We start from the raw sequence: 24268 nt of genomic DNA, 5'->3' as shown, positions 1-24268 counted from the left end.
GGGGCGTCCGCTTCCTTTCCTTCCCTCACCCTCCCCTCCTCTGCCTCCCGGGCGGGGTTCCCGGAACGGCCGGGGCGGGGCGCCGCGCGGGTCGCAGAGGCTGAGGCCGCACCGCGACCGTCAGTCTGCCCGCCAGCCCAGCCATGGCCACTTCAGCCCCCGCGCCTCGGATCCTGCTGCTGCTGTTGCTGCTGCTGCTACCGCCGCCTCCGGGTGGTGAGCCTTGGCGGGTGGCCGGGGGTTTGTCCTGGGAAGGGATGGGGGCAGCCGCGGCGCGCCGTCCCTGGAACCAGCCCAGGCAGCCCTGTCCCCGTAGGGCCGCCAGCGGACCTCTAATCACTCTGAGGTCGTCAGCCAACCCCACGACTGGTCTCTCCTGCCCAGCCTCTCACCTGTGTGAACTGACACTGCCCTGACCCCAGGCAGCTGCCACCATTGCTCTGTCCTGGAATGGTGGGAAGGGGGGGTGGTCTGTCCTCTAGTGTTCCAAGGGATTGGGTCCTCAGAGGCTGGGGTAGGATTCCCTTCCTGGTCTTAGTGGGGGTGGGCAGGGGGTGGCAACAGGGAGGCCTGGACCCTCCATCTGCACCTTCCCTCAGCCTCTGTTTGTTGGCTGGGAGCCTCTACTCCCTGCCTTCATGGCCCTGGTGTTCCTGGAGACGGCTGAGGCTGGCCCCCGGCGTTGGAGGAGACATGCTAACTGTGTGTGTTGATTGTAGACTGATGATTCACAGATGGTGGAGGCCAGGCTGGGGGCCTTTCAGGGGTAACTGAATAGAACAGCACACTGCCCCACCCACCTCCTGCCCTAGGAAGCCGAAGATTCTTCTGGGGTGGGTGGTTTTCTCCAAGGGAAGGACCTTATTTCCTGGGCACTGGGACACATCTAGAGGACCTGGGGTGGGAAGGTGAGAAGGTCCAGCCCTGTTTCCTGGTCCAGTGAGGTCTGGAGAGCCTGATTCAGAGCATCTGGGCGTCAGAAGACCATTTGTATCATTGGCTTTGGGCTCAGACGTCACCTGTGTGCGTCTTCAGGCCCAGCTTAGAGGCTTGGGCTGGGCTGTGGCTGTAAAGGCCCTGCTGGAGGTTGGTCACCTGAGCTACCCAGTAGCACGGGCTGTGCTTACCACCAGCTCGCAGGTGGACAACTGGCTAGTTTGGGCCTGTCATTGGTCCTCTGCCCTGCAGCTTTGTCCAGAGCAGGCTTCTGTCTGGAGCTGCCAAGAAGAAAGCATCTCCCCCCACCTACCACCGGGTTCCCAGCTGTCGCTTCTCAAGGTCAATCAGTGCCTCTGTCTTTGGACCTTGCACTGCCAGTGGCCCATGGGTGCATGATACTCTGGGGGTGGAAACATTATCCTTTCTTGCCATCCAGGTTCTTTGGCTGGTCTAATAATTAAATTGATGTAAGACAGATTAACAGGAGACAAACAAAAGTTTAACAACACATATACCTCCTGGATACCGGAGGGAGACCCAGGAAAACTGAAGAAAATGCCTCAAATGGTGAAAGCCCTCACCTTAAATATCGCCTTCAACTAAAAACAAAAAAAGTTATTAGGAGCCTGTTATGGAAATTCTGTTGTGGGAAGTTACCAGGAAATGGCTGGTAAACAAGGGTAAGGTGGTTATGCAGGTTTAAATCTATTCTTTTTGAGCCGGTATTGCCATGAGCTGTGTGGTAGGTCACAGACATAGCTCCGATTCTGTATTTCTGTGGCTGTGGTATAGGCTGGCAGCTGCGACTCAGATTCAACCTCTAGCCTGGGAACTTACATATGCCAAGGGTGCGGCCATAAAAAGACAAAAAACAAAACAAAACAAAAACCCCAAAACAAAAAACTATTCCTTTTGTATTGATGAGAGTCGTCTTCCTCTTCCTAGTACATCAGAGGGAGATACCCTTACAAATGGAGATTTCCATTATACTTTTTCCTTTTTTTTGCTTTTTAGGGCCATACCCATGGCATATGGAGGTTCCCAGGCTAGGGTCAAATCGGAGCTACAGCTGCTGGCCTACACCACAGCCACAGCAACAGGGGATCTGAGCCGCGCCTGCAACCTATGCCACATCTCATGGCAACGCCGGGTCCTTAACCCACTGAGCAAGGCCAGGGATCGAACTGCATCCTCATGGTTCCTAGTCAGGTTCGTTAACCACTGAGCCACAGTGGGAACTGTGGGATTTCCTTTATACTTTTAAATGTCTAATAAAGGGGAACTTATCAGTTTTTAGAACTTCTATAGTTTTTAAAAAATAACCTCCTTGGAGTTCCCATCATGGCACAGTGGTTACCGAATCTGACTAGGAACCACGAGAGTGCAGGTTCAATCCCTGGCCTCATTCAGTGGGTTAAGGATCTGGTGTTGCCGTCAGCTGTGGTGTAGTCTTAGACATGGCTTGGATCCAGTGTTGCTGTGGCTGTGGCTTAGTCTGGCAGCTATAGCTCCAATTCGACCCCTAGCCTGGGAACCTCCGTATGCTGTGGCTACAGCCCTAAAAAGCAAAATAATAATAATAACCTCCTTAGGAGTTCCCACTGTGGCGCAGTGGGACTGCAGTGGCTCAAGTTGCTGCGGAGGAATGGGTTCAATCCTGAGCCTGGCTCACTGGGTTAAAGGATCTGGTGCCACTGAGGCTTGGATTTAGTCCCTGGCCTGGAAACTTCCATATGTCGCAGGTGCAGCCGTAAAAATAAGTAAAACGAACAACAAAAAAAACCCCAAAAAACCTGCTTGGGAGTTCTCTGGTAGCCTAGTGGTATAGGATCTGGTGGTGTTACTTCTGTAGCTTAGGTCACTGCCGTGATGGGGGTTCGATCCCTGGCCGGGGAACTTTGGCATGCCACAGGCTCAGCCAAAAGCTGTCTTAAAATAATCCTTATGCAGGAGTTCCCATCTTGGTGTAGCAGACTAGTATCCATGCTGATGCGGGTTCGATCCTTTGCCTCCCTCAGTGGGTTAAGGATCTGGTGTTGCCATGAGCTGTGGTGTAGATCACAGATGCAGCTCAGATCCTGCGTAGCTGTGGCTGTTGCCTAGGCCACCAGCTGCAGCTGAGATTCGACCCCTAGCCTGGGAACTTCCACATGCCGCAGGTATCAGCCCCCAAAAGCAAAAAAAAAAAAAAAAAAAAAATCCTTATGCCAAAGAGGAATATTTGGGAATGACAAATTCTACTCCACTCCCTTTCAATACACTGAGCAGGCTGGATCTCTAGACTTTGCCCACTGGGGGCCTAGCCAGGCTGGGTCTTCACAGTTCCAGTGCTGTGCCAAGACTGTTTCCAGGCGACACAGCTACACCTCGGGGTTTATCATGAGAATTACCCCCAGCCTAACATAATCACCTGGGCCTTGCTGGACTGGGTGTTCCATTTGGAGTCTGTATTGGCCGAATTCAGAACCATTCCCTCCTGCTGCTGGGCACATGTACCCTAAGGAGGCGGATACATGGGAACCTTTAGCCGTAGCATCTTGCAAGTTTGCAAACTTTGTGGTCATCCAGAACCCTGAATCGTTTTCCAGACTTTTCAACCATATCCCCTCAGCACGACCCTGTATGCTGAGGCTCTGTCCTTATCCCAGCCCATGGAGATGTCCTTAGATCCCATCTCCAGCTAAGAGCCATGTGATGGTTAGTCCTGGGGCTCCACATGGTGCCATTGCCTCAGAACCCCGGCCACTGCGAGCACAGACATCTCCTAGGCACTTGCTGCAGGCCCAGCCTATGGCTAAATGCTGTGGGGACACTTCTGAGGTGGATGTGACTGTGGCTGGTGAATTGGTTAAGAGGCAGCCTATTGTAAGGCTCTGGTCTGTGAGCACTGGTCTCTGAAGTCATAGTGTCCAGTGGGGGCTGAGGCTGCTGTGGCTGAGTAGTGGGGACAGGGAATGAGGATTAAGAACTGGTCGGTCTAGGAGTTCCCGTTGCGGCTCAGTGGATTGAGAACCTGACTAGTATCCATGAGGATGTGGGTTCAATCCCTGGCCTCACTCAGTGGGTTAAGGATCAGGCATTTCCATGAGCCGAGGTGTTGGTCGCAGATCTGGCGTGGCTGTGGTGTAGGCAGGCAGCTGTAGCTCTGATTTGACCCCAAACCTGGGAACTTCATATGCTGCAGGGCCAGCCCTAAAAAAAAGAAAAGAAAAGAAAAATAACTGGTCAGTCTAGTGCCTGGCCCCCAACAGCTGGTTTGGGTGTTACTGTTCAGCTGTGTGACTGCTGGACTGGGGTGGCTTCTGCAGGAAGGGCCTGGACTAAGGCCTTGGTGAGTAAGTAGATTTGAAGGTGGGAGATGGGAAAAACGTAGGAATATGGCCCAAGTATGGGGTGACCTTCAAGGACTTTTGTAGTCTTGTCCTGCCTTGCGGACTCTGGACTTGATCTCATGGTCCAAGAGTGGTCCAGTCAGACTCACACTTAGAAAGTTCAGTTATCCTGGAATTCCCATCATGGCTCAGCAGAAACAAATCTGACTAGGAACCATGAGGTTGCGGGTTCGATCCCTGCCCTCGATCAGTGGGTTAAGATCCGTCATTGCCGTGAGCTGTGGTGTAGGTCGCAGACGCGGCTTGGATCTGAGGTTGCTGGGGCTGTGGTGTAGGCTGGCAGCTGCAGCTCCCATTGGACCCCTAGCCTGGGAACCTCCATATGCCACAGGTATGGCCCAGAAAAAAAGAAGAAAATTTAGTATCCCATCTGGAGGCAAGTGAACTGGTGGGAGAGGTAGGGAGCCCAGGTAGGCCCTCTGCTGTGGCTGGGGAGAGGGCAAGGCTGGTTGGGGCAGGGGCCAGAGGTAGCCAAAGACTGGGATGGCTTGGAGATGGCGCAGCATGCTTAGGCCTGCTGGCCTTTCTGGGGAAGGGGCCGTGTTGGCTGGGATATGGCTGAGTCCTGGCCCTGTGGCCACAGGTGAACACGTGTGTTTCTCTGCTCCAGCCCACAGTGAGGTGTGTATGGTTTCTACTGGACGCAGCCTCTTCCCCAAGTTCTGCCCTGATTTCTGCTGTGGCACCTGTAACTACCAGTACTGCTGCTCTGATGTGCTGGAGAAATTTGTGTGGAGCAAGGATGAGTGTGATGTTCCAGAGGCCAGGTGGGTACACCGGGTGTCATAGGGTGGGTGGGTGGCTTGCCCCTCTGGCCTCGCAGACTCCTCAAGATGGTGGCAGAGCATTGAGGGTAGGGGGATTGGGGAGTCCCCGTTCTGGGCTGGGCTCCCCAGTCTCTGCTCAGGAAGTCCCTTGCCCATCTCTCCCCAACCCTAGAGGGTGCCAGCTCACCCAGCCTTGGGCTGAGCAGGTTTTCATGGGTCAGTGGCTTCAGCTGGCCCTGTGGCTCACCCCTAGGTTTGTACTTGTACCAACATGTCCTCAGGGTGGACACCTTGGCGAGAGTGTACCTGTGGTGTGTGTGAGTACCTGGTCAGTGGTTGTATGTGGTTTATGCAGCTGTATCTTGTGGGCCCTGGAGGGCATTGTGTATGGGTGTATACCCCACTGTGTGTCATGCCTGTGTCCTCTTGCCACAGTCCTGGATATACACTGCAGCTTGGGTTTAGACTAAGCTTCCAGGCCACTGTGTGTGTCTGCCACATTCTGTGTTTCTTTCGGCCACAGGTGTAGAGTGTGGAGGTGGTCATACTCCTAAGCTCGTGGCAGGTGATCTTTATTGGTCTGGGCAAGACCAGCCTTCCACTGTCTTACACATTGCTTGCTTTCTTTTTTTTTTCTTTTTCATTTTTGGCTGCCCAGTGGCCTATGGAGCTACTGGGCCAGGGATCAGATCCAAGTTGCAGTCTTGACCTAAGCCATAGCTGCGGCAACACCAGATCCTTAACCCGCTGTGCTGGATTGGGGATTGAACCCGAATCCCAGTGCTCCCAAGATGCCACCGACCTGTTGCCCCGTAGTGGGAGCTCCTTATACATTTACTTTAATCTCCTGTGATGATTCCATTCCCTCCTCACTCCTTGGGCAGCCAGTCTTTTGTATTACTTCAATTGTTGAGTTCTTGCAAAATCTATATGGATCTGTGGGTGCAATGAACTCCCTTACTTTTTGCAGTTGTTACAGTGTTTGTAAGACCCACCCACATTGCTGTGTGGATGGCCCCGGCCCATCACTGTCTTGTCATTCTCTGTGATGTGGGTCCAAAATTGGCCATCACAGCTAACCTCAGGGGGCATCCTTGTGTGCTTCCTCCTACCTCCTTTTACAGAACTTTGGGAGAATTTCTTCCAAGTCCATTGGAGCAAATTGCCAGGTCAGAGAGATGCATGTAGTTACTAAAGACTTCCAAAGTGCTCTTGGGAGAGTTCCTGCTGTGGCTCAGTGTGTTTAGAACCCAACATATTGTCGGTGAGGATGTGGGTTTGATCCCTGGCCTCATTTAGTGGGTTAAATATCTGATGTCGCCGCATGCCACAGAGGTGGCTTGGATCTGGCATGGCTGTGGCATAGGCTGGGAGCTGCAGCTCTGCTTTGAGCCCTGGCCTGGGAACTTCCATATCTCACAGGTGCGGCTATAAAAAGAAAAACAAAGTGCCCTTGGGAATGGCGATACCTGATGAATCATATACTCCCCTTTTTGGGTCTTTACAAGTGTCTTTTTTCTGTGTGTGTGGGGGGGTGTTTTTTAATCTATTCTGGCATTTAAAAAACAAAAAACAGGAGCACTCATTTTGTTTATTATTAATTAATTTATTTTTTATTTTTTGTCTTTTGTATTTTTAGGGCCGCACCTGTGACATGTGGAGGTTCCCAGGGTGGGGGTCCAATTGGAGCTACAGCTCCCAGCCTACGTCACAGCCACAGCAGCACCAGATCTGAGCCACATCTCTGACCCACGTGACAGCTCAGGGTAACGCTGGATCCTTAACCCACTGAGCGAGGCCAGGGATCCTCACAGAGACAATGTTGAGTCCTTAACCTGCTGTGCCACACGGGGACTTCCAAGATAAATATAATTAATTTTTATGAATTGACCTTGTATCCAGAGACCTTATTAAATTTACTTATTGAGTGGTTTTAACTGAAAATGCTCTAGGACTTTCTACAAAAATAGTCATTTATTGTGGCCTTTTGGCACAGTGGTTTAGGGTTCAGCATTGCCTTAGCTGTGGCACAAGCTGCAACTGCAGCATGGATTTGATCCCTGGCCCAGGAGCTTCCACATGCTATGGGTGTGGCCAGAAAGAAAAATGTGCATGTCATGTGCAAATAATGACAGTTTTTATTTCTTCCATTCCAATTCTTATACTTTTTATTACTTTTTTTAGCTTTATTACAATAGTTAAGTTTTCTGGAACAATGTTGATTGAGAGTGGTGATAGACAGCATCTTTGTTTCTTGCCTCCAAGGGAAGGCTTTTCTCATTTCACCATTGAAAATGTTTGCTGGATGGAGTTCCCTCATGGTGCAGCAGAAACAAATCTGACCAGGAACCATGAGGTTTTGGGTTCAACCCCTGGCCTCATTCGGTGGGTTAAGGATCCGATGTTGCTATGAGCTGTGGTGTAGGCTGCAGGCACAGCTCAGATCCCGAGTTGCTGTGGCTCTGGCGTAGGCCGGCAGCTGTAGCTCCGATCAGACCCCTAGCCTGGGAACCTCCATGTGCTTCGGGTGTGGCCCTAAAAAGCCAAAAAAAAAAAAAAGATTATTGTAATCCCTGGAATGTTTTAATTTTGTTAATTTTGGTGGCTGAGTAGCAATAATGTGTCATTGTATTAATGTCTTTTAAGATTTCAGTCATGGAGTTCCCGTTGTGGCACAGTGGTTAACGAATCCGACTAGGAACCATGAGGTTACGGATTTGGTCCCTGCCCTTGCTCAGTGGGTTAAGGATCCAGCGTTGCCGTGAGCTGTGGTGTAGGTTGCAGACGCGGCTCAGATCCCGCGTTGCTGTGGCTCTGGCGTAGGCCGGTGGCTACAGCTTCGATTCGACCCCTAGCCTGGGAACCTCCATATGCCGCGGAAGCGGCCCAAAGAAATAGCAAAAAGACAAAAAAAAAAAGATTTCAGTCTTGAAATTTATTGTGACTCATTTTATGGTTCAGGATATGCTTTATCTTGGTGAGTTTCTTATGTACCTGAAAAGAAGGTATATTCTGCAGTCGTTGAATGTAGTGTTATCTAAGTGTCAAATAGGTCAAGTTGGTGATAATAGTGTTTAGATCTTTTCTATCCTTATTGATTTTTGTGTGTGCTTGTCTCATCAGTTACCAAGAGTCTACAGATATGTTTAATCTTTTAGTTTTGTCAATATTTACTTCAGGAGTTCCCATCGTGGCGCAGCAGAAACGAATCCGACTAGGAACCATGAGTTTGTGGGTTTGGTCCCTGGCCTCCCTCAGTGGGTTGAAGATCCGGCGTTGCCGTGAGCTATGGTGTAGGTTGCAGACGTGGCTTGGATCCCGCGTTGCTGTGGCTGTGGTGTAGGCCAGCGGCTGCAGCTGTGATTGGACCCCTAGTCTGGGAACCTCCACATGCTGTGAGTGCAGCCCTAAAAGGACAAAAAGACAAACACACACACACACAAATTTACTTCATTAAGCCTAATACTTTACTAGCTGTGTACATATTTAGGATTCTTTTGGCTTTCAGATGCATTGCTCATTTTATCATTTGTGGTACCTCTCTTTAGCTCTTGTAATGCTCTTGTGAACCCCAAAGGCAGTATTTTTTTTTTTTTTGGTCTTTTGTCTTTTTAGGGCCACAGCCTTGGCATATGGAGGTTACCAGGCTAGGGGTCTAATCAGAGCTACAGCTGCCAGCCTACACCACAGTCACAGCAACACGAGATCTGAGTTGAATCTGCGACCTACACCACAGCTCAAGGCAACGCTGGATCTTTAACCCACTGAGCAAGGCCAGGGATCAAACCTGCGTCCTCATGGATACTGGTCAGATTCATTAACCACTGAGCCGTGACAGAAACTCCTTTTCAGTTTTTAAAACATTAAAAAAATTTTTTGGAGTTCCTGTTGTGGTTAAGAATCCAACTGCAATGATGAGTCACTGCAGAAGTGAGGATTTGATCCCTGGCCTAGGAACTTTATAAAAAAGTTTTTTTAATACACTTAAAAAAATGAAGGCATTCCGATCGTGACTCAGGAGTTAATGAACCTGACTAGCATCCATGAGGACTCAGGATCAATCCCTGGCCTTGCTCAGTGGGTTAAGATCTGGCATTGGTGTAGGTCGCAGACCGGCTTAGATCCCGAGTTGCTGTGGCGTAGGTCCGTGGCTTTGGCTCTGATTTGACCCCTAGCCTGGGAATCTCCATATGCCATAGGTGTGGCCCTAAAAAGAAGACAAAAGTCAAAAATAAATATATAAATAAATGCAATACTCTTGGGAATTCCCGTTGTGGCTCAGAAGGTAACGAATCTGACTAGTATCCATGAGGATGCGGGTTTGAGCTCTGGCCTCGCTTGGTAGGTTAAAGATCTATGTTGCTGTGAGCTGTGGTGTAGGTCGCAGATGTGGTTCAGATTTGCAATTGCTATGGCTGTGGCATAGGCTGGCAGCTACAGCTCTGATTTCACCCCTAGCCTTGGAACTTCCATATGCTGTGGGTGTGGCATTAAAAAGACCAAAATATATATATATATTCTGTACAAAAATTTTTAAATGCAATTTTTTTTTGGTCTTTTTTTGCCATTTCTTGGGCCGCTCCCGTGGCATATGGAGATTCCCAGGCTAGGGGTCGAATGGGAGCTATAGCCGCCGGCCTACGCCAGAGCCACAGCAACGCAGGATCCGAGCCGCGTCTGCAACCTACACCACAGCTCACGGCAACGCCGGATCGTTAACCCACTGAGCAAGGGCAGGGACCGAACCCACAATCTCATGGTTCCTAGTCGGATTCCTTAACCACTGCGCCAGGACGGGAACTCCTTAAATACAATTTTTGAAGATTACTTCCTACTATAGTTATTACAAAATATTGGCTATTTTCCCCATATTGTAAATACATCCTTGAGCCTATCTCACAGGAAGTGGTTTATACCTCCCACTCTCCCACCCCTATATTGCCACACACTTCTCTTCCCCACTGGTAACCACTAGTTTATTTGCTATATCTGTGAGTCTGCTGCTTTTTTGTTGTATTCACTAGCTTGTATATTTTTTTAGATTCCATGTGTAAGTGATGAACAGTATTCCCCTTTATCTGACTTATTTCATTTAGCATAATGCCCTCCAAATCTATTCATGTTGCTATAAATGGCAAAATTCATTCTTTTTTATGGCTGAGTAGTATTCCACTTTTTTATCTGTTCATCTGTGGACGGACAATGAGGTTGCTTCCATGCCTTGGCAGTTGTAAATAATGCTGCTATGAACCTTGGGGTACATGTATCTTTTCAAATTAACCTCTTTATTATTTTTTTTTGGATGTATACCACAGAGTGGAATTGTTGGGTGATACACTAATTCTTTTTTTTTTTTTAACCTGTGCAACAGCAGAGTTGAAGCCATAGCAGTACCAATGCCAGGTCATTAACCCACTGAGCTACCAGGGAATTCTGATAGTTTTATTTTTAGCTTTTTTTGAAATCTCCATACTGTTTCCCACAGCGGCTGCACCAATTTACATTCCCACCAACAGTGTAGGAGGGTTCCCTTTTCTCTACATCCTTGCAGACATTTGTCACTTGTATTCTTTTTGTTGATAGCCATTCTGATAGGTATGAGGTGATTTTTTTTTTTTGCTTTTTAGGGCCACACCTGCGGCATATGGCAGTTCCCTGGCTAGGGGTGAAATCGGAGTCCCATCTGCAACCTATGCTGCAACTCAGCAATACCGGTTCCTTAACCCACTGAGCAGGGCCACGTATTGAACCCGCATCCTCATGGATACTAGTCGGGTTCGCATTTTCGCTGAGCCACATTGGGAACTCCATGAGGCGATACCTTGTTTTTTTTTTTTTTTTGTCTTTTTAGGGCCACACCTGTGGCATTTGGAGGTTCCCAGGCTAGGGGTTGAATCAGAGCTGTAGCTGCCGGCCTACACCACAGCCATAGGCCACGCCAGATCCGAGCTGTGTCTGCGACCCACACCACAGCTCACGGCAACGCCAGATCCTTAATCTGCTGAACAAGGCCAGGGATTGAACCTCCATCCTAATGGAACCTGGTCAAATTCATTCCTGCTGAGCCACGACTGAAAATCCAAATGAGGTGATACCTTATTGTGGTTTTGATTTTCATTTCCCAAAGCCAGTATTTTAATTGTTCCTAACAGTGAATATTTATTTACATTTATCCATATATATTTTTTCTGCATATTGCTTCCTCCATCTTTTTTTGTTTTGTTTTTTTGGTCTTTTTGTCTTTTTTAGGGCCCCACCTGAGGCATATGGAGGTTCCCAGGCTAGGGGTCTAATCAGAGCTCTAGCTGCTGGCCTACACCACAGCCACAGCAACACCAGAGCCGAGCCATGTCTGCAACCTACACCACAGCTCATGGCAATGCCGGATCCTGAACCCACCGAGAAAGGCCAGGGATTGAACCGGAAACCTCACGGTTCCTAGTCCAATTCGTTTCCACTGTGCTACAATGGGCACTCTGCTTCCTTCATCTTTAGGCTTTATCTGAGATCATGTTCTTTCTACCTTTTTTTTTTCCGTCTTTTTGCCATTTCTTGGGCCGCTCTCATGGCATATGGAGGTTCCCAGGCTAGGAGTCTAATCGGAGCTGTAGCTGCCGGCCACAGCCACAGCAACCCCAGAGCCGAGCCACGTCTGCAACCTACGCCACAGCTTACGGCAACGCTGGATCCTTAACCCACTGAGTGAGGCCAGGGATCGAACCCACAACCTCATGGTTCCTAGTCGGATTAGTTAACCACTGAGCCACGACAGGAATTCCTTTTCTCTGCTTTTAAAGATTTTTCTTGTTTTTCAGCAGTTTTACTATGATGTGCCTAGGTATGGCTTTTTTGAATTTTTTCTGCTTGGGGTTCATAGTACTTCTGGAATCACTGGCTTTTTCTTTTAAGTTTTGGAAAATTTGCAGCTGTTATCTTTTAAAAAAAAAAAACTCGGAGAGAAACAAACGATTTTAATAACATGCATATCTCCTGAATTTTTGGGAGATACCCAGGAAAACTGAGTAACTCCAGTCATTATCTTTTTAAAGATTGCTTCTGGAGTTCCTGTCATGGTGCAGTGGTTAACGAACCTGACTAGGAACCGTGAGGTTGCGGGTTCGATCCCTGGCCTGCTCAGTGGGTTAAGGATCCGGCGTTGCCGTGAGCTCTGGTGTAGGTTGCAGATGCGGCTTGGATCCTGCGTTGCTGTGGCTCTGGCGAAGGCTGGCAGCTACAGCTCCGATTCGACCCCTAGCCTGGGAACCTCCATATGCCGTGGGAGCGGCCCAAGAAATGGCAAAAAGACAATAAATAAATAAATAAATAAATAAATTAAATAAATAAATAAAATAAAGATTGCTTCTGCCTCAATCTCACACGTCTTAAGAATCTGATTGTGCATACATAAGAACTTTTGTAAACTGTATTCCGTAATTCACCTATTATCTTTTTTTTTTTTGTCTTTTTGTCTTTTGTTGTTGTTGTTGTTGTTGTTGTTGTTGCTATTTCTTGGGCCGCTCCCGCGGCATATGGAGGTTCCCAGGCTAGGGGTTGAATTGGAGCTGTAGCCACCGGCCTACGCCAGAGCCACAGCAACGCGGGATCCGAGCCGCGTCTGCAACCTACACCACAGCTCACGGCAACGCCGGATCGTTAACCCACTGAGCAAGGGCAGGGACCTAACCTGCAACCTCATGGTTCCTAGTCGGATTCGTTAACCACTGCGCCACGACGGGAACTCCCACCTATTATCTTTTGTATTTATATTTACCATCTTTTTGTGTCTCTGGGCTTCAGTGTGCATATATTTGTTTGGGCTTCCTCTGGTTGATTGATTATATTTATTTTTCATTTTTTATTTTTTTTAGAGCTGTACTCATGGCATATGGAAATTCCCAGGCTAGGGCCTGGAGCTGCAGCTGCCGGCCTACACCACAACTCATAGCAGCACTGGATCACCGACACACTGAGTGAGGTCAGGGGTCGAACCCACGTCTTCATCCTCATGGATACTAGTCGGATTTGTTTCCACTGCGCCACAATGGGAACTCCTCCAGTGTGAGTTGTTTTGATGTCAGGGTCTGATAATTTCAACATTTGAAGCCCTTGTGAATATTTCTATTGTCAGTTTTTTTTCTTTTATTTGCTATTCATGTTGTCTAGTGTTCCTGAAAATTTTCAGTTGTGTACCAAACATTGCATTTGCAAAACTGAGTAGAAATTTGGAGCTCAGGTCTCTCCCTCTAGGGGATTGATGTTGCTTTTGCCCAGGACACAAGCACTCTGAGGTCACCTTGGCGTAATTGCAGAGACTGAGGTGATTAAAAGCTGAGCTTTCTGCTAAGTTTTTCCCTGCCTTTCTTTTCCTTTTCTTTTCTTTCTTTTCATTTTTGGCTGTGTCTGTGACATGTGGAATTTCTCCACCCAGGGATTGAACCCATGCCAGAGCAGTGTCCCAAGCTGCTGCAGTGACAATGCCAGATCCTTAACTTGCTATGCCACAAGAGAACTCCTTAAATGTTAGTTTTTGGGGAGATCCCATCGTGGCTCAGTGGTTAACGAACCCGATGAGGATCCATGAGAATGTGGGTTCGATCCCTGGCTTCGCTCAGTGGGTCAAGGATCCAGCATTGCTGTGAGCTGTAGTGTAGGTTGCAGATGCAGCTCGGATCTGGCATTGCTGTTGCTGTGGTGTAGGCCGGCAGCTACAGCTCTGATTCGACCTCTAGCCTGGGAACTTCCATATGCTGTGGGTGTGGCCCTAAAAAACAACAACAAAAAAAGTTAGTTTTTGTTAGTACAAATGAGCCCTTCAAAAAGAAATATAGTCATGGAGTTCCCGTTGTGGTGCAGTGGAAACAAATCCGACTAGGAACCATGAGGTGGGTTTGATCCCTGGCCTTGCTCAGTGGGTTCAGGATCTGGGGTTGCCATGAGCTGTGGTGTAGGTCACAGACGAGGTTTGGATCCCACATTGCTGTGGCTCTGGTGTAGGCTGGTGGCTACAGCTCTGATTGGACCCCTAGCCTGGGAACCTCCATATGTCGTTGGTGTGGCCCTAAAAGGACCAAAAAAAAAAAAAAAAGTCACTGTATCAATAATACATTTGGCACAATTGATGGAAATTCACTAATAGTTTTTATTTATTTATTTATTTATCTTTTTGCCATTTCTTTGGCTGCTCCCATGGCATATGGAGATTTCCAGGCTAGGGGTCTAATCAGAGCTGTAGCCACCAGCCTACACCAGAGCCACAGCAACTCGGGATCCGAGCCTCGTCTGCAACCTACACCACAGCTCACGGCAACGCTGGATCCTTAACCCACTGAGCGAGGCCAGGGACCGAACCCACAACCTCATGGTTCCTAGTCGGATTCATTAACCACTGAGCCATGACGGGAACTCCATTAATAGGTTGTAATACTAGTCTATTTTGAGTTTTCTCTACTTATTTCAAAAATACTATTTCACTGGTGATTTGTTCAAATCAACAAAGTTGTTTTTTGGTTTTGTTTTGTTTTGTCTTTGTCTTGGTGCCTTTTCTAGGGCCACACCTGTAGCATATGGAGGTTCCCAGGCTAGGGGTCTAATTGGAGCTGTAGCCATTGGCCTACGCCACAGCCACAGCAACTCAGGATCCGAGCCGAATTTGCAACCTATACCACAGCTCACAGCAACCCCAGATCCTGAACCCACTGAGCGATGCCAGGGAATGAACCCGCAACCTCATGGTTCCTAGTTGGATTCATTAACCACTGAGCCATTTTGGGAACTCCAACAAAGTTGTTATTTTAAGAAATCTCTGTTGTACCTATAGTTATTTCCCCGTTTTTTTTTTTTTTTTTTCTTTTCAGGGCTACACCTGAGTCACATGGATGTTCACAGGAGAGGGGTTTAATCAGAGTTGCAGTTGCTGGCCTACACCACAGCCACAACCATGGCATATCCAAGCCGTGTGTGCAACTTACACTGCAGCTCAGGGCAATGCAGGATCCTTTAACCCACTGAGGATGGCCAGGGATCAAACCTGCATCCTCATGGGTACTAGTTGGGTTCTAAACCTGCTGAGCCACAACAGGAACTCCCCCGTTTTTATTCTGTAGTTTTATCTTTTTGCATTATTTCTCTCTCTCCCTCTTTTTTGGCTGCGCCCGCAGCATGTGAAAATTCCTAGGCTAGGAATTGAATCTGTGCCACAGTTGTAGCAATGTCAGGTTCTTAACCCACTGTACCATAAGAGAACTTCCGGAGCAGATATTTTGTATGATAGCTATATTGTCGTATCTCTTGAGACTGGTTTTGTGGCCTCACATGTGGTCTGGCCTGGAGAATGTTCCATCATTTTGGAAGGATGGTGGCACTGTAGCCTGAGATCCTGGGGTATGTGATATCCACCCTCAGGAGGCCACAAGGGCTACCTCTCTGGCCTGGTACAGGGTTGGTTTTTAGGCATGTTCTGCATGGTTGCTAAGGTAAAGTTTGTTCCTGGTGTGCTGCTTGGGGCTCAGGCATGTTAATTATGAGGTTTCCTCTTTGCAGTGTCCCCGCCAGTGTGGAGCCAGGAGAGCAGCTGGGCTCAGCACTGAGGTTCCGCTCCAGCTTGGACAGCGACCCCATGTCAGGGTAAATAAAACCTTCAGGCTAGGTGCATCTTCCTGGCAGAGATGACAAGGGGGCTCAAAAGGGCTGTGGGCACTGGGGTGGCACAGAGTCCTTGGGGTAGGGCCCCAGGGAAGCCCTCACCATGTCTGACCTCCAGGACTTTTGATCCTTGTGTGGGAAGTTGTATCCTCATCATTTTTGCTAGGGGTGGGGGTGACTGTGGTTGGGGGTTGACAATTGAAAGGCCAAGTGAGGGTGTTCATATTGTCCTAGGTGATAGGGTGGATGCAGATGATCTGTGGGTATAGGTGATGATGAGGGAGCGACAGTGATGGGGACAATAGTGGCAGGAGGTGGTGATGATGAGGCAGTGGTGACAGGGATGAGGTCACGGGGGTAGAGTGCTGAATGTGGTGATTGTGCAATGGTAGTGATAGTGGCAGGTGCAGTGGTGGTGGGGATAGGGTGATGGTGGGTGTGCGGTAATGGGGCGGTAGTGTGTGTTGATGGTGGGGAGGCTGATGGTAATGGAGGCTCTGTTGGCACATGATGGGGTGACAGTGACAGGGAGATGTGATGGGGATGCTGATGGTGGGTAATGGTGGCAGCAGTGACACTGTTGGGGGTGATGGTACTGCAGGTGATGGGAAAATGATAGTGTGGTAAAGATGCTGGGATAACTGATGCTGGGATAACATCAGGGTTTGTGGGTCATGCTTATTGTTGGGGGGCAGGGAACAACCCCAACCCAGTCTCCCAAACTCCAGTCCCCTTGGCCAGGTTCCTGGCCTGTCCTGATGCCACCATGACAGGTGTTGTGATGCACACTTCATGTGAATGGAATGGGCATGCAGTTGCTCTGCTTGTGTGTGTTTTCCTGGTGGAGTGTGTCACACGTGCATTGTGCCCCCTTCCTTGGTGGATCTAGAACCCCTCTTAGGAGAAGTTCTACCCAGGCCTGGTTACCCCTTTGGAGGAAGAAATTTTGGCCTCTGGGCCTTTGTGTGTGTGTGTGTGTGTAGGGGGAGGTCTAAGTTCTGGTCCTCTCCCATCTTGCATTGTGGGCCTGGGCAGGTGTCAGGCCTCTCTAGCTCACAGGAGTTGGGCAGGACTCCTATAGGAGGGGGTGGGGACAAGGTGGTGCTGTGCCCCCTGCACCGGGGGCCAGGCGTTCTGTTCTGCTCCTCCTGCAGCCCTTCCTCAAATGTTGCTGATCCTGGCTTCACACCCAAGGACCCCACCCCACCCCCTTTGCTGAGGCCCAGGACTGTGGGCTTTTAGTTGGCCACATGGGAGATTGTGATGTCCAGCCAGTGTGAGCCTTGTCCTGGGGACAGTGGGTACCACAGGGGTTTCTCGGTAGTGCTGAGGTCTGCACAGTGTTTTGGGAAAAAGACCACTATGGCTGCTTCCTGGAGGAGGACAGGAGCAGGCCAGGAAGGTGTGGCAGGCTGTGGTGGAGACAGCCATGGTGTCCTGGGCCAGGTATTAAGAGGCCAGAGGTAGGAGGGTGGCCGAGGGAGGGGAGGGGATGGTGCACCCTGCTCTGTGCCCTGTGCAGGGGATAAGGGGTAGATAAGGAGTGGGTTTCAGATGAAGTGCTTGGATTTGGGTGGGATTGAGTGTGTTGAGGACCCAGTCTGAGGGTCAGCAACATTTGAGGAAGGGCTGCAGGAGCTGAGAGGGAGGGGTCAGAGAGGTGGGAGACAAGAGGAGGGCTGGCCAGTCTGTGAGTGTTGAGAAGGACCAGTGGTGGATTCCACACTGCAGAACAAGGTTGCTGGAAGGGCAGAGAAGTGGATTCCCAGGGCCAGCTCAGGAGCACTTCTCCCTCGCTGATGCCTCCCCTCAGGCTACCCTGCCCATCCCCTGGGAGAGCTGATGATGTTCCCTCTGCCCTGGCACCCCCGCCCCAGTCTAGCCCCATTGCTTTTTTGCTTCTGAGCAGAACCCCAGTGTCTTGCACAGCTCCTGCCCTATAAAGGTTTAGGGCTCAAGAAGCAGGTGCCCAGAGGGCAGAGGGATGGGATTATCCATGACACCAGGTGGCCACATGTCTAGGCCCCCATAGAGCCATCCTCTTGGGTGAAGGTTTGTCCGCTGCCCCCTTGGCCAAGGACACTGTTGTTTGTCCACTGGAGCGTTGATTCCTTAATGGGGTCCAGCCTGGTTGGAGGCTCTGGGGACACCCTACAGGGGAAGGACCTATATGCTGAGGGGGCCTGGGTCAGCTCTGCCCCCCTCCCCACTTCCGACCCCTCCTCCTTCCTTCATGGACCCTTGAACTCAGCTTTTCCTTTGGGAAACCCCTTGGGTTCCCTAAGAACAAGGCACCAGATCAGCACAGGACTCAGATGAGACCCCATCTGCCTTTCACTTCCTGGCTGTGTGGCATCCTCCCTTGACATGGGCTCTGTGCTCCCCATAGTGTGGCCATGTTATGTATGTGGGTCTTCTGCCCACCACCCACTTTGGCAGGTGACTCTCATCCTGCCCTGTTGATGGGCATTGGCTGGTTCCATCATGGTTCTCTTGGGTTCTGATTGTCCCTTCCCTGTTCTTTGCCACTCATGAGATGGTGTGGCAGGAATGGTGTGTGTTTTTTTTTTTTTAATTTTTTTTATTTTTTGTTTTTTTAAAATTAATTAATTAATTAATTAATTTTTGTGTTTTTGCCATTTCTTGGGCCGCTCCCGTGGCATATGGAGATTCCCAGGCTAGGGGTCGAATCGGAGCTGTAACAGCTGCCGGCCTACGCCAGAGCCACAGCAACACGGGATCTGAGCCGCGTCTGCGACCTACACCATAGCTCACGGCAACGCCAGATCGTTAACCCACTGAGCAAGGGCAGGGACCGAACCCGCAACCTCATGGTTCCTAGTCGGATTCGTTAACCACTGCGCCATGTCGGGAACTCCTTTTTTTTTTTAAATTTTTTTATTTTTTGTCTTTTATTTATTTATTTATTTATTTATTGTCTTTTTGAGGAATGATGTGTTTTGAGTGGTGGAACTGCTGGCTTTTAGCTTGCTGGCAGGTCAATCCTGACCCTGTGCACTGGTTACTCTGGATGCAGGAGGAAGGCATGGAGGTGCATTTAGGTGAGGCATGGCGAACCTGTGTCTGTTCTCAGCCCTCACAGCGCCCTTCCCATGGCTCCCACATGGCTCCCACACCTGCTGTGTGATGGCCGTGTGCTGCCTGACCAGCATCATGGTAAGAGTACTGGTGTCCTGGTTCCAGAGATGGCCTTTCCAGTGTCTGCATGTTGGGAGTCTTTGGCCTCCTGGGGACCAGCCCATTCAATCCCACCACAAGCTTCTTGCCTGGGCTTTTGCTCCCGTGGCCTCCTGTCCCTTCCTGCCTAGGCCGACCCTGCCTTCTGAAATTAGCCTCTGGACTCTTTGACCTGGAAGGTAGCCCGGCCTTGGGAAACCCCATTCCTTTCTCTCAGAGGTGTGGTTCTGTTAGTCTTATGGCCTGTTGTGGCCTCTGGCCCCTACCCCACTCTGCAGCTACCCTTCAAATATTGTTCTTCCTCAGGGCATCATGCCTTGCTGTTCTACTAGATGCTCCCTACGCGGGTCCCTGAGTGAATTTATTCATATATCAAATCCTTATTGGGCACATGCTGTATGGCCAGGCACCAGAGATTCAGTGATGGTCCAAAGCAGGTGCAGTCTCTGCATCCATGAATCACAGGCTGGGGACAAGATGCATGTTAATGAAATGCTCATGCAAAGGAGTATATGCTTATACATTAAGGTAGACAGGAATTTGATTCTTTAAGAGGATTTATCAAGGAGCCTGACCTCATCTGCATGGTCAGGAAAGGTGTCCCAAGGAAGTAACATTTTCAGCTGGGTCTGAAAGGTGAACAAGAATTAATTGTATCAATGGAGTTCCCGTCGTGGCTCAGTGGTTAACGAATCTGACTAGGAACCATGAGGTTGTGGGTTCGATCCCTGGTCTTGCTCAGTGGGTTAAGGGTCTGGTGTTGCTGTGGCTGTGGTGTAGGCCAGTGGCTGCAGCTCCAATTCGACCCCTAGCCTGGGAGCCTCCATATGCCATGGGAGCAGCCCTAGAAATGGCAAAAAAAAAAAAAAAAAAAAACCCACAAAAAAACAAAAAACAAAAGAATTAATTGTATTGGTGTGAGAGGAGGAAAAGAGTCAATGGGACAGGCGGGATTGCATGTGCAAAAGCCCTGAGGTGTAGGACACAGCAGGGTACTTTCAAAAGCTGAAAAGAGGGTGATGTGGCTGGACCACACAGGGCATTTTATTTTATATTTGACTCCCCCACCCCTTTATTTTTTCAGCCATGCATGCAACATGCAGAAGTTCCCAGGCCAGGGATCAAACCTTTGCCATAGCAGTGACAACACCAGATCCTTAACCTGCTAGGCCACCAGGGGACTCCTGTTTAGACTTTTAATTAAAGATTAACATCTGGGAGTTCCTGTTGTTGTTCAGTGAGTTAAGAACAACACAGTGTCCCTGAGGAGGCAGGTTTGATCCCTGGCCTCCTTTAGTGGGTTAAGTATCTCACGTTGCCACAAGCTGCGACATAGGTCACAGATACGGCTTGGATCCCATGTTGCTGTGCCTGTGGCATAGGCTGGCAGCTGCAGCTCTGATTCAGCCCCTAGCCCGGGAACCTCCATATGCTGCAGGTGCGGCCCTAAAAAGAAAAAAAGAAGAAAAAGATTAACATTTGCTTTACTGTGTGAGATACATAAACACACACACACGTACAGATACATGTATCACATAGAGTTAAACAAGTAAATTATAAAGCAAATTCCGGTGTGATCCCAAGAGCTACAGGAGCCATACTGTGTTTTCCACCATGAGTGACAAGATCAGACCTGGCCAGGTGGTCAAGGGGACTTGAGGAGGCATCTGCATTGTCCTGAGGAAGCAGGTTCAGCCTCAGGCAGGCTTGTGGCTTGGAGCATGCACAGGTGGGAGAGGAGTTGTTGAGGGGATGGGCTGGTGGTGCCCCCTGGGTGGGTGTGCTGGTGGGCTTAGATAGCTAAAGGTGCCTGTTGAGGGGACAGCTGGAATAGGACTGGCTGGTTGAGCTGGGCTGCCAGGTGTGTGTCTCGGACCCATGCTAGTGCTGTCCTGGACTTGGGGTGGATGGTGCCCTGAGAGGCCAGGCCTGAGCAGGCGGAGCTGTGGAGGCAGCGCTGGGAAGATGCCTGTGTGCTTCCCTCCCCTCTGGTAGCCCCTGGGAGCATAGCTGGGAGCAGCTGGGGCGCCTGGGTGGCTGTACTGTGTCTTTAAGAGGCCCTTGCATCTGTCCTTCCTGCCTGTGACGTCAAGGTTAAGGGAGGGCCGAGGAGATTCGTTTTACTTTTCCTGGAAAGGGGAGGAGATTGAAACTGAGTGGCCCCATGATGGAAAGGGGAAGTCCAGGGGTATAAGAGGCCCCTGACTGAAGGCGGAGGCTAACATGGGGTGAGCTTGGGCACCATACTGTTATGTGTATGACAGACAGCAACAGAAGAGAGAGAGAGAAAGAGAGTGAGAGTGAGAGTGAGAGCGAGAGTGAGAGAAAGAGAGAGAGAGATTGGGGGGTGGGGAATAGAGGTTAAATATTGATGGTGGTGGCCCTGCAGTTGCATGCCATTGATTGTGTGTGAATGTGGGGGTGTGTGTCTCCATCCCTGGGTCAGCAGAGGATCTGGGAGGAGCCTGTGGTGAGGGGCAGGGACAAAATCCTCTGGTTAAGCCAGAAGGCACCTCCTGACTCAGATGGTCCTATTTTGGGGCCTTGTTCTGGGCCTCACAGAGTAGGCAGTTGGGTATTTTGAGTCTGGAGTGTGAAGGGTCTGCCCTTAGTCTGTCCTTTGGCTGTGACTCTGGGCCCTGCTGAGCTTGTGCTGCCTGTTGGGGCTGTGAGATGGAAGCCCCCCCACCCAGGGTGGTGGGGGTCCCCAGCCTCCCCCAGGCCTCCGGGGAGGTGGATACCTACAGCTCACCAAGCCCCACACATGTTTTAATGTGCTTGATGCAGTTACCTTTTATTAGAATACCGCTTGGCCTCTGGGAACAGGGGAGGACAGCAAGGGGCTGTGGCTGCCTATGAAAGTCAGCTTTGGTGAACTTCCTGCCCAGGGCCTGCTTTCTAAGGGGGCAGGCCTCCACTCCTGGTCCTTGCTGAGGGTCTGTGTAGGCAGGAAGGCTTCCTCCAGAAGGCAGGGCTTATAGTTTGCTGCTGGCCAGAGTGCAGGTGTATGTGGACCCCTGGCACAGTGTTTGGCACCCAGCAGGTGCACTGTCAGCAGCCCTGCCCTGGTTTCTCTGAGTGCCTCTCCTTATTGGCCTGGCCACACCTGGCCTCCACTCTCCTGGAACTTCTCTCCGTTTTTGTCACCTGCATCATTTTTCTTCTCAACACCCATCTTCTGTAATGATCTGTGGGCTTCTGGAAGCCACGAGTTGGTCTGTCCTGCCCACTGCTGTTTTTGGTTCAAGCCACACAGCACCGATGAATAGTTGCTGCTGCCTTGGTAGAAGTGGACAAGATGTGTGTACGGGGGAGGCACTTGAACGCCTTCCTGAGCTATCGAGGATGTAGCAAGGGGGCAGCCCCTGGGCAAGGTGCTTCACATAGACTCACAGCTCACTCCCTTTTAGACTTGAGGAAACACTTCAGGTTGACACAGGATCAAGCTGTACACCCTAGAAGTTGCTCTACCTGTTGCCCAGAGTCTCCTCTGGCAAGAGGGGTGCCCCTTGGGCATGGGTGTGGTATGGACTGCAAGCAGGTCCTGGGCATGGGCTAGAAGCGCTGGGTCATGATTGGCTTTTCGGCAGGTTTGGAACGACTGTAGCTGTCGGCCTGACTATCTTTGTGCTGTCTGTTGTCACCATCATCATCTGCTTCACCTGCTCCTGTTGCTGTTTGTACAAGATGTGCCGCCGACCACGTCGTAAGCATACCCACCCCCACCCGCCTTGTCCCACTGTGACCCCTTGTGTGCAGGGACAGACTCAGGGTGGTAGGGGAGCTGACCAGGGCCCTGATGGGGCTAAGCTGGAGAGAGGAGTGGCAAGCCTGAGGGTCCTGACTGGGACTCTCTTTGCAGCGGTCGTGACTACCACCACGGCCACCACAGTGGTACACGCCCCTTACCCACAACCTCCAAGTGTGCCACCCAGCTATCCAGGACCGACGTACCAGGGCTACCATTCCATGCCCTCCCAGCCAGCGATGCCAGCTGCACCCTACCCAACGCAGTACCCACCACCCTACCCAGCCCAGCCCATGGGTCCCCCCGCCTACCACGAGACAATGGCTGGTGAGTATCCTGCTGACCCAGACCCCTCCCGACCCCCCTGCTGCCCGCATGCCCACAGCCAACCAGTGTCCTCTCCATTTTCAGGAGGTGCGGCCATGCCCTATCCTGCCAGTCAGCCTCCTTACAATCCGGCCTACGTGGATCCCCCGAAGGCAGCTCTCTGAGCACACCCTTGCATCTCTGGCTGCCACTTGATCTGTCATGTGTGTATGTGAATGGGTATGCAGGCACGGTCTTGTTTCTTCCCGTGCGTGGTGTGTGTGTCCTATTTGTACACGAAGTTTCTTGTGAGGGGTGGAGGACAATCCTTCCCAGAGTTAATTGGGACCATAGCTTGTTCCCTTCCTGACTTGAAATTATGCTTCTGAAATCTCAAGCAAAACTGAAAGAATGGTTCTCTTCCAGACAGCCCAGGAGGCCAAATGGGGGTTGTCACCCTAGGATAGCACAGCTTTTTGTGGGCACAGTGCACCCGTGTTCCAGTTTCTGAGGAATGCTGGCCACTGCTCAAGGCCATGGCTTGTCCCCAGACTTGCCTTCAAAGAACCAGAGCTGTGATGCAGACAAGTGGGTGAGGTGAGGCTTGGGAGCCAGCCAGAGGTGGGTTTCAACCCTTGTGGCAGACAGCCCACAGCTCCCACAGCCTGTGCCTTGCCCATTGGAGGGAGGGCAGCCTCCTGATATCAAAACATCTCAGGCACAGCCGCACCCTCCCTCGAGCACTCTCTGCCTGGACTCTTGCATCCTTCCTGGGACCACCTGGAAAGCCACATTTACCCATGGTTCTGGCCGCCCTGACTCCCGCCACAGATGCACAGGCTGGCCTCTGTCTACCTACACACTCAGGTGTCATTCCTGCAGTGTTTTTTGAGCTAAACATTTTACCTGCTTTGTTTCAAAGTGTGTTATAATTGCTGTGAGGCTGAAACCCCTGGGTCCTAGAGAGAAATTGCCCCAGAGGAGAGAGACTGTCTAACGTGATAGCCCCTGCTTCCCCAGCACCAGCCTCACAGACTATCTAGCTCCTGTACCCCAGTCCACAGTCTGTCCTGGCAGTGGGGACACCTGGGCCAAGGGGTCATCTGGACCAAAGGTGGAAGGGGCCCTGGGTGGCTGCTTTGGCCCAGACACAATACCTCGGTGTTCCCTCTCCTCTATTAATGTCTTACCACATTGTAGCTTTGTACCTGTTCGTGTGTTTTTGAGAATCTAGAGTCTGCACCCTTGTTTATGATAAATGCAAGTATTTGGAGCTG

At 50.4% G+C, this 24268-nt stretch overlaps 1 protein-coding gene across 3 annotated transcripts; it reads left to right on the top strand.

Moving 5' to 3' along the window:
• The first annotated feature begins 49 nt into the window (after window positions 1-49).
• On the top strand, window positions 50-24264 carry SHISA5 (shisa family member 5). Of its 3 annotated transcripts, XM_047773497.1 has the most exons (6): window positions 50-216; window positions 4942-5098; window positions 15638-15721; window positions 22528-22643; window positions 22800-23012; window positions 23097-24264. In XM_047773497.1, exons 1-6 carry the CDS (start codon window positions 144-146, stop codon window positions 23174-23176), a joined length of 723 nt encoding a protein of 240 aa, XP_047629453.1. In that variant the 5' UTR covers window positions 50-143; the 3' UTR covers window positions 23177-24264. The 3 variants fall into 3 exon arrangements, with proteins under 3 accessions (XP_047629453.1, XP_047629461.1, XP_047629471.1); XM_047773505.1 differs by lacking the exon at window positions 15638-15721 and having other exon boundaries at window positions 52-216; XM_047773515.1 differs by lacking the exons at window positions 50-216; window positions 4942-5098; window positions 15638-15721 and adding an exon at window positions 21053-21165.
• The last annotated feature ends 4 nt before the right edge of the window (window positions 24265-24268 follow it).

This window comes from Phacochoerus africanus, chromosome 1, assembly GCF_016906955.1.
Source record: "Phacochoerus africanus isolate WHEZ1 chromosome 1, ROS_Pafr_v1, whole genome shotgun sequence".
NCBI classification, from domain to species: Eukaryota; Metazoa; Chordata; class Mammalia; order Artiodactyla; family Suidae; genus Phacochoerus; species Phacochoerus africanus.
The sequence above is the reverse complement of the archived record's forward strand: the minus strand, read 5'-3'. Positions and strand labels throughout refer to the sequence as shown.